Here is a 9,612-nt window from a genome sequence, read left to right as displayed (position 1 = left end):
GTGACTTTAAATTGTCTTGGCGTCAATTGCAGCCCACAGGCCCCAGGCCAAGCAGTCTAAGCCACATAGCGAGACAGAGATCAGGGTTGGAACGTAGGGTAGGCAGCTACGTCACTGCGAGCCCACTGGGGCCAGCTTGAGCTTCGCTCGCAGCTCTATAAAAGCAGCTGCTGCTAATAGTAAAGCGTTTAATTTGCTCGACGCAAAAATCGCGTGCGGACGTTGCTACGAACGAGACGCGCTCAAACGTAACGTGGAAATAAATTGATAAATTAATCAAAAGCCGTGAAAATTCGCAACGCGTTGTTGCGTCCTGCTAAACACACACTTACACATATAAAAGTTAAAGAGATGGCACTGGTGCCTGCAACAAATACTAATACAGACTGGGATTATTGGGATTATCGTCGTCGCTTGTGGCGCGACTGGGACTTGGCTGCCGATTGGGATGTGCCTTACTGGAAGCGCTTGTCGCGCGTTGGATCTGCCCCAGATCTGAGCCGCGTTGTTGTGGGCAAGGATGGCTTCGAGGCCAATGTCGATGTGCATCTGTTCAAGCCCTATGAGATCACGGTGAAGACCACAGGCGACACTGTCGTCGTCGAGGCCAAGCATGAGAAGCGTCGCGATGGCGACAGCTTTGTGGGTCGTCACATTGTCAAACGTTTTGTGCTGCCGCGTGGCTATTACCCCAACGATGTGCGCTCCGAGCTCTCCTCCGATGGCATCTTGACCGTGCGCTGTCCGCCGTATCTGAGCAACGAGCGCAGCGTCTATGTGCGCCAAGTGGGTCCGTCCTATCTCAGCATCAAGAACTAACCAATGGACGTGGAAATTTTGGAATTTTATTTTCAATTAATTAAGTTTGCTGTTTACTACTTTTATTATTTTTCTTTGTTGGCACTGCCTTTGCAAAACGAAACGAAAACAAAAACAAAAACAAGAAACCAACTGGCACCTAAGCGAAATTTTTGTATAATTATGTTCTTAAGTACTTATTGGACTTTTTTTGTAATTAACCAAAACGAATTTGAATTTAGTTAAATAAAATAAAAGTTTAATTTATTAAAAGTTTGTTTTTCATTTTCATCATGTCAACTTTTCTTTTATATAGAACGCCCTTGAACAATTTCCGCAAATGCCAACTAAGGTAATGTGTTTAAACAAAATGTAAATAGAGCAGCAACAACAACAACAACAGCATGTTGCCAATAAACCTACACAAGCTAACGAGGGTTGCTCAAAGAATGAAGTGAAAAATTAATAAAATTGTTTACTTTGCAGATGGCATCAAAGTCGGAAGTTGAGGGAACAGCAAACAAATTACGCGTGTAAGTAATTAACTTTAATAAACAACTTCTAAGACAACCCTCGCATCTCAGTATAGCATAAGATAATACCTCGGACAGTTGACCATAATGGTCAGACAGGCTGGCAGCAAGAACAAGCCATAAACAAATAAGTTCACAATGTAAACAAATTAAGCGCAATAAAAAATACAATTAAATAATAAGAACAATTGTAAGCAACGCGCTTTTTATTTTGCTTGTCAATCAATCGAGTCGAGTCGAGTTAATTTAATGTTTAACCTTAAAGCATTTTATTGTTAGTAAAACAAAACAATTTGTTAATCTGTAGCTATATATATATATATATATATGGGTCGCGCTATTTAGCTATAAAAAAGCTACAACAACAAGCGCAGCAGCAACAACGAATGAAGCCAAATAAGTAGCAGTCTAGCAAGCTTAACACACCTACGCCTTGTTTTTTTTTTTTTGTATTTAATTTTAATTAAAAATAATTTAGCTTTATATGTATGTGCGCTGTGTATTTGTTATTAATTTATTTTATAGACATTTGTAAGCGGCGCATTTGATTTTTTGCGCGATGTCGTAGTTATGAAATATAAATTAGAAATGCAATTTTGACAGCTTGAGGGTGTCGCTGCCTATATAAAGCTGCTAGCTTGACTTTGCTATATAGCTCAAATGTCAAATGCAAAGTTCACAACTGCACTTTGACTAAGCTAGAAAACCATTAAAGATATACACGCATGTAGATCTCTTACATTTTAAATATGCACACATAAATTTCTCACGCAGCTAATTATCAAGCATATAGCTGCTGATCATCATCATAATGCTGATGAGCATTGGGCGACAAGTATTTAAAAATAGGCTCGTGTATATTTTATGCCCCTCTTGACTAAACAGGCGACACTTGTGTGTGTGTGTGTGTGCGTGTGTGTGTGCCGATGGATCAGCGTGCTATATCTTTTTGGAAAATTCTGCCCTTCAGTTTGGTCGTGGCGCTCAACGGGAACGGTGCGTTTGCTTTAAGAAAAAATCATAAGTGCGCATCCTTTGTCGCTGGATTATATATATACAATATTTTATATCAAGTGTCGCTGTGTGTTTTTCAGTGCGTGCTTATCCCATATGCATATTTGAAAATAGTTCGGGCTGCTTATTTTAACTGTATATCTATATATAAAGTGTATTGTGCGTTGGCTTTATAAATAGCAGCCGCCTAATTTAATTGTTTTTTTATAAGGCATATAAAAATATATTTTATATGTATTTTCAGCCAGTAGTTACAACATGTTTTAATAACACTGCCACGCATAAATAAATTGTGTTTCAAAGTGTTGCAAGTTAAAGACAATATAATGTTGTCGCCAACTTTGTTGCTGATCCTGCTCAGTTGTGTGGCATTTTCGCAGGGTAAGTGAAAAGATATAGGGGTATACCAATGAATCTTTGGTTGTCATATTTATGCTGCTTTTTTTAGTAAGTCGTAAATATTTATGACTTTGGGTGTACAAAAATATACCTGGCTATAAATTATTACAAGTAGCAGCAATATATTTCAATAAAGAATTGGGCTGCTATAGCATTAGTTTTCTTAGAATTTAATAATTTATACTTTAACCCACTTTGCTTTATTTTATATATGTGCATTTTCTTATGAATCATGAATCATTTATTATGCTCATGGCTATAGTTTGTTGTACGAAAGACTTTTTAATTGCCGGCCGGCAGACCTACAAAAAATAAATAAACTGCTCGTAAATAAAAGCAAAACACACAAAATAAAAATGATATTTTGGCAAAGCTATGGAAATTATATGTACTAAACAAATGTATGACTAATTATTGAGCAAAGGCCAAGTCCAAGTGTTGGAATAATATTATTAAAATTTGTTTCATTGTTAGCTGTCTATGAGGACTGCCTGACACCGCCGCCAGTGGATCATGGACGCGCCGAATTGCGTCAGGATAATGAACACACCAATACAGCTATATACAGCTGCAAGTCCGGCTATGTGCTAAAGGGTGCAAAGAAGTTGCGCTGCAATGTGGACACCGAGGAGTGGCAGGGCGAGCCGCCCAGCTGCATAAGACACAAAGGTATTTAAATAAATTATATATATTATAGTTCTAATGAATGCAATTTTAGTATCGCCGCTGAAGAAGAAGCTGCTGGCCATACCGGAGGAGCCGCTGGTGAACGCTGAGCTGGCACAGCGTCTGGATTTGAGCTGCATACAAGCCAAAGTGCAGGCGCCAGACATTGCCCATGGTGCTGTGGACAAGTACGAGCGTCGCCGCAAAGGCGACAAGGTGTTCCTGGTGGCCTACTATGCCTGCAGTGAAAACTATGACTTTGAGTTCGAGCAGGTGAATGCGTTGTATTGTGGCCAAGAGCAGTGGGTGGGTGAAACGCCCAGCTGCGTGCCACGCAATGAGCTAAGCGAAGCGCTCGACGATGACGACGATGAGGAGGAGGATTACGATGAATACGATACGATAGAGGACCATACAACGGGCGAGTTTATGACAACGACAACGAAGATGACACCAGTGGAGGTGCCACCACCACCACCGCCGCCAGTGCTGCAGGCAGCAGCAGAAGAGGAGGAAGAAGAACTGGAGCCTGGTCTACTCATCGAGGAGCCCATGCAGCCCAAAACGCAAGTGGAAGAAGTTGCCGAGCCCGATGCTGAGCCCAAGTCAATGCCCCAGGAAACGCAACCAGCTGAAGCTGAAGCTGAAGTTGAAGCTGCTGCCGAAGCTCAACCCGCCACTGATATCAGCATTGTTGTCGAACCCACGCAGGATCCCTATACGCCGCGTGTGCTGGACAGCAACTGTGGTGACGACAATGGCGGCTGTGAGCAAATCTGCGAGCGTTTGCTCTTCCCAGGCGAGAACGAGCCACGTCTGAAGTGCAGCTGCCAAACGGGCTACACTTTGGATCCGCTGACTTACACCAATTGTCATGGTGGGTACAGCAGTTCATAATTTAATTAGGCTACAAGTGGCTCATTTACTAGAAGAGCGAGCTAAGCGCATTGCAATTTTCAAGTGTCGCTAGTAACTGAAACTATTCTTATGTATTAAAGATAAGGATGAGAATAGTTTGAGTTAATCCATGTAAACATTTCATTATGTATTAAAGAAAGGATAATGAAATGCTTACATTGATTTAAGCATAATGAATATTTCTGTATTATTCTTGTTATTATCATTCTCAGCATTAATCGTGTCACTTTTCTACTAAATGAGTGAAATCTTAATAATAAGTTGATTGATTGTTGAATTTTCCAGTTTTTCAAAAGCTAAGCAAGAACAATTAACAACTTTAGAAAATGTAGAGCAGCTAAAAAGATTCAATGCTACATATTTCTTATAAATAGAGTGGTTAACATAAAGTGAATGTCAAGTAGAGAGTGAATGAACTTAATTTAAGATAATTATGCTTTACTACAATGCTGATTTTTTATATAAAAACAAGCTTATTAAATTATAAACAATATGCTATTTTCCCTAACGCAGACATTGACGAATGCCAGGAAGCAAATGCAGGCTGCGCACAGATTTGCAACAATTTGCCAGGCAGCGTTGAATGCGCCTGCGAGAAAGGCTACCAGATCGATGGCAGCGATGGCAAAAGCTGCGTGGGTAAGTCCTGCATAAAAGTAAGTCTAATACAAAGCTAATTAAATACTTATAACGGTGCAGATGTGGATGAGTGCGCACAGCCGGAGGTGGCAGCTGAATGTGCTGGCGCCTGTGAGAATACGCCGGGCTCGTATCGCTGTGTGACGCCGCTGAATAACAAAGAGACTTCGCGCGAGGAGGTCGAGGAGCATACGGATGAGGAGCCTGTTTATGAAGTTGAAGTGCAGCCAGAGACAACAACAGCAGCAGCAACAATAACAACTACAACAACAACAACAGCTGCAACTACAGAAGTGCAAACAGAGATGACAGCTGAGCCGCAGCCAGAGCCAGAGACAGAGCCTGATATTCTAAAATTGTCAAAGGCCGCTCCCTACTGCAACAACGGCTTTGGCTTCTCTGATGAGCTTAAGGCCTGTGCGGACTTGAATGAGTGCAATATGCAGCTGCAGGATGGCTCACCGGTTTGCCAGCATAAGTGCGAGAATACAATTGGTAAGCAGCAGCAGTAGTGCTACAAGTTGATGCGTATACTTAATATTATGCTCACCCCACAGGCAGTTTCCGCTGCAGCTGCCTCGATGGCTACACGCTGCAGGCTGATGGGATGAGCTGCGCCATTATGAGCTGCTCGGATCTGGACAATCCGCTGCTGGGTTTGCCGCGTTGTGCGCACGCCTGCGAGGATACAGAGCAGGGCTACAAGTGTCTGTGTCCAGCTGGCTATAGATTGGGCGCTGATGCGCACAGCTGCGAGGTGCTGGAGACTGTCTGCAGTCGCGAGCTGGGCCACGAGCGTTGCCGCCCCGGCAGCTGTGTGGAGGGCAAGGATAACAGCAGCTTCAGCTGTCTGTGTCCGCCGGGCTACACTAGTGAGGATGAGAGCTGCCAGGATGTGGATGAGTGCGCCTTGAACACGCACAGCTGCAGTCACAGCTGCTTCAATACCGCAGGCGGCTATCAGTGCTTGTGCCCACGTGGCATGAGTCTGCTGGAGCCAGAGGGTCACATATGTGTGGCACCCGATCCTTGCGCGCTCAATAATAATGGCTGCGAGCAGCTGTGCCTCAGCGCTGAGGGCGGCGCCTGCAGCTGCAGCAAAGGATTTGTGCTGGCGGCGGATAGAAAGAGCTGCGTGGATGTGGATGAGTGCCAGGTGAACAATGGCAACTGCACGCAGCTCTGTCGCAATCTACCAGGTGCGTTTGAGTGTGTGTGTGCGCCTGGCTTTGAGCTGCTGCTGCCCGCGCGCGTTTGCTTTGACATAGACGAGTGTGTGGCCGGCACTCACGAGTGTCTGGAGTCGCAGCTGTGCGAGAACTTGAATGGCTCCTACACCTGTCTCTGTGCTGCGGGCTATGCTTTGGCTGCTACTAGCGCTTCGCTTGCTTGCCTGGACATTGACGAGTGCTCCATGTCCAATGGCAACTGCTCGCATTACTGCATCAACTTGCCCGGCAGCTTTGAATGCGCCTGCCCGCTGGGCTGGCAGCTGGCCACAGATGGCCACAGCTGCTCACACTGTTCCACTGCTAATCTTGACTTGACTACTCTAGGTTCGCATAGCTGCAGCTGCGAGCGCGGCTATGAACTGAACGCTGATGGTTCGCGCTGCCAGGATATAGACGAGTGCTCTGGACTCCTCGCCGGCGGCTGCACGCACGAGTGCATCAACAAGCCCGGCAGCTATGAGTGCGGCTGTCCGCTTGGCTATATGCTGCAGCAGGACGAGCGCAGCTGCAAGCCTGCGCTGGTGGGTTGTCCGCCAGGCACGCGTCATACGGAGCTGGGCGGCTGTGAGCCGGTGGAGTGTGCGCCAGGTTTGGTGCATGGCGCTGAGGGCAACTGCGTGGACATTGACGAGTGCCAGCTGAACAATGGCGGCTGCTCGCATCTCTGTGTGAACGCTGAGGGCTCCTTCAAGTGCAGCTGTCCGGCTGGCTATGAGCTTGCTGCCAATGCCAAGGACTGCGAGGATATTAACGAGTGCGCCAAAGATAATGGCGGCTGTCCCTTTGAGTGCTACAATGAGCCAGGCGGCTTCAGTTGCAAGACGCCCACTATAGGTTCAGTTCCCATACCCACTTCGGTGCCACTGCCCAAGCCACTGCCCATGCCACTGCCTAATCCACTGCCCAATCCACTGCCCGATGTGCTGCAGGTGCGTGATCGTTGCCAGCCCTTCCAGGCGCCCACAAATGGACGCGCTCATTGCAATCGTTATCGCCACAAGCGCAAATATTTTTACACCACGCGCTGCAAGATCAGCTGCAATGCTGGCTATGTGCTGGAAGGCTCCGCTACACGCACCTGTGGCGCCTCTGGCAATTGGGAGGGACTGAGCAATAGATGTCAGCGTAAGTATTTGACGCCATTTACTTGCTGCAGTGCTTCAGTTTCATTTATTCCACAGCCATTAGCACTGGACTGAGTTGGTTTGGTGGCAACTCCGCCGGCGTTTTGGGCAGCTTTGGTGGCAAGTGTGCCGCGCTGCCCACACCCAAGCATGGCGTCATTTCACCTGCCAGCTGCACGCAGTTGGGCTCTTCATTTGGCGGCATCTGTTGGCTGCAGTGCAACATGGGCTATGTGCCTGTGGCTGCGACCAGAACAACTTGCGTGAATGGCCGCTGGTCCTTGGGCAGCGTGCTCGAGTGCAAGCCAACGTTCGACATTGATGTGGAGCAGACTGTGCAGCTGCCTTGGCGTAATCCTTTGACATCCTTTGCGACGCCAACGCAGCAGCAGCGCGCCTACATCAAATGCCCCGAGAATGTGATGCTGCTGCTTGCTCCAGGACAAAGCAGAGCGCATGTTTTTCTACAGAAGCCTGCAACGAATGTGGACTATCGCTATGTGGAGGCGCATCCGCCTTGGGCCAAGCAACTGCAGGCGCATCTGCCTGCCGGAGTGCATAAAATTGTGTTCAGAGCGCATGATCCGCTCAGTCAGCAGACTGTAGCCTGTCAAACCTTGATTAGCATTAAGCCTGCTGCGCCAGCTCCTATAGCCATGCCCATGCCCATGCCTGGCGTTGGTCCGCGTTTCGAGTCGCTGCAAGAGGAGAAGTTCATGGGCCTTGCTGCCAGCTCGGGCGCCAGCTTCTGTCCTGCTTCATTTGAGGTGCACTTGAAGCAGCATCAGCATATGCGCTCTGTGCTTTGGAAGGAGCCACGCTTCGAGGGCAAACTGCTCAAGATGTACAAGTCATCGGTAAGTTTAGCTCAAGCGCATTGAAACTTTAAACTCATAAAATTGCCACACAGTTCCCAGGCGCTTTGTTTGGCTTGGGCGATCATGAGATCAAATATGAAGCTACAACTACGGATGGGCAGCATCAAATCTGCATTTTCCACATCTATGTCAAAGGTAAGTGGCATAAGAAGTAAAATTAATATCTCTAATAATTTACTCTTGCAGCTGCTGAGGCTGAGCCAGTTCTGCCCAAGCTCAACTTTGAGCAGCTATCCGCACCTGCCAAGCTGATGCAGCCTAGTCACGAGTCCTATGTCGTTTGTCCTGGCAAACAGCCTGTCAAAGTGACTGCACATCAATCTGTAAGCGCTCACAATATATAAAAATATATTTATTAATTATTAATTATTGTAGGTCAACCTGCCTGTGGGTTGCACGCTGAAGAATGTGCGCTCATCCTCGCGGCAATCGCAGCTGAGGCGCGGCCTGCTCACCTCACTCTGGCGTCCATATTACTAAATTATTAATTTATTATTTAGCGCAAGCGTTTATGTAAATTTAAACGCGCGCTGCTTTTTTACACTTTTGATATGCAAACTTTATGTTATTTAAATAAATAAACAATTAAATACATACCAAAGAGAATAAACGAAACAAAGCCAAGTTTACATTAGGTCAAAACATATTCGTTTAATATGAATAACAATTTACATGACCAACATTTTAGTTTGTTAGTTTTATTATTTAATTTTAAGCAGCTTATACCCGTTTGCAACTTTTACAGCGCATAACTGGCCAACATTGAACGCATTCCACACAAGATACATTCCACACTTACGCACTCTGTATGAAAGAAAACTCAATTCGCAAACACTTGTTGCGTTCGCTTCGGGGGTAACAGGTCGGCTACTTGATAAGCCGTAAACAACGCAAAAACTTGTGCGGCATGTGGCGTAAAAATTGTTTAAGAAAATCTATAATATATACATTTGCACAATTGGCAGCTTGCCTACTGTTGTTGTTGTTGTTGTTGTTTTTTGTTATTGTTGCTATTGATTGTGCAAGTTTTACAAGTCCATAAAAACTGTATAATTGGGCAGAAAATGCCGTTGAACTCGTTTGGTTAGAACATGTCATTAGAATATCTAAAACATTTAAGCGTATGTTAGTTGGTTTTTGTTTTATTTTTAAATCAAATCTATAGACCACAAGCCGAGCAGCAGCAGCAGCTTCATTGATAAGCCCCCGAAAAATATTATAAACAATTCATTGAATTACGAGCGCTCCAAGTACAGCGCTTGGCCTATTCAATCTATATACTTATATTTATTTGAGGGCCTGATAACCCGCCCGCCCCCTTTTTGGGCTTTTGTGGATGCTGTTCACAGCTCACGTTACGCGCACGCTCTTTGTCTCTCCCGCTCTAAGCTCGAGCTCAACTTTGTTGTTG

General features: G+C 45.5%; 2 protein-coding genes across 2 annotated transcripts; both read left to right on the top strand.

Moving 5' to 3' along the window:
• The first annotated feature begins 197 nt into the window (after positions 1-197).
• On the top strand, positions 198-912 carry LOC108599092 (heat shock protein 27). The gene has a single exon (XM_017985882.2). It carries the CDS (start codon positions 352-354, stop codon positions 817-819), a length of 468 nt encoding a protein of 155 aa, XP_017841371.1. The 5' UTR covers positions 198-351; the 3' UTR covers positions 820-912.
• Positions 913-2,309: 1,397 nt separating this feature from the next.
• Positions 2,310-8,754, top strand: LOC108600897 (multiple epidermal growth factor-like domains protein 6). The gene is made up of 12 exons (XM_017988721.1): positions 2,310-2,327; positions 2,590-2,726; positions 3,219-3,413; positions 3,463-4,287; positions 4,842-4,967; positions 5,028-5,462; positions 5,525-6,166; positions 6,524-7,324; positions 7,381-8,180; positions 8,234-8,336; positions 8,388-8,524; positions 8,577-8,754. The coding sequence occupies exons 2-12, from the start codon at positions 2,672-2,674 to the stop codon at positions 8,679-8,681; spliced, it is 4,224 nt and encodes a 1,407-aa protein (XP_017844210.1). The 5' UTR covers positions 2,310-2,327; positions 2,590-2,671; the 3' UTR covers positions 8,682-8,754.
• Positions 8,755-9,612: the final 858 nt, after the last annotated feature.

Source organism: Drosophila busckii, chromosome 3L (genome assembly GCF_011750605.1).
Source record: "Drosophila busckii strain San Diego stock center, stock number 13000-0081.31 chromosome 3L, ASM1175060v1, whole genome shotgun sequence".
In the NCBI taxonomy this organism is placed as follows: Eukaryota; Metazoa; Arthropoda; class Insecta; order Diptera; family Drosophilidae; genus Drosophila; species Drosophila busckii.
The sequence above is the reverse complement of the archived record's forward strand: the minus strand, read 5'-3'. Positions and strand labels throughout refer to the sequence as shown.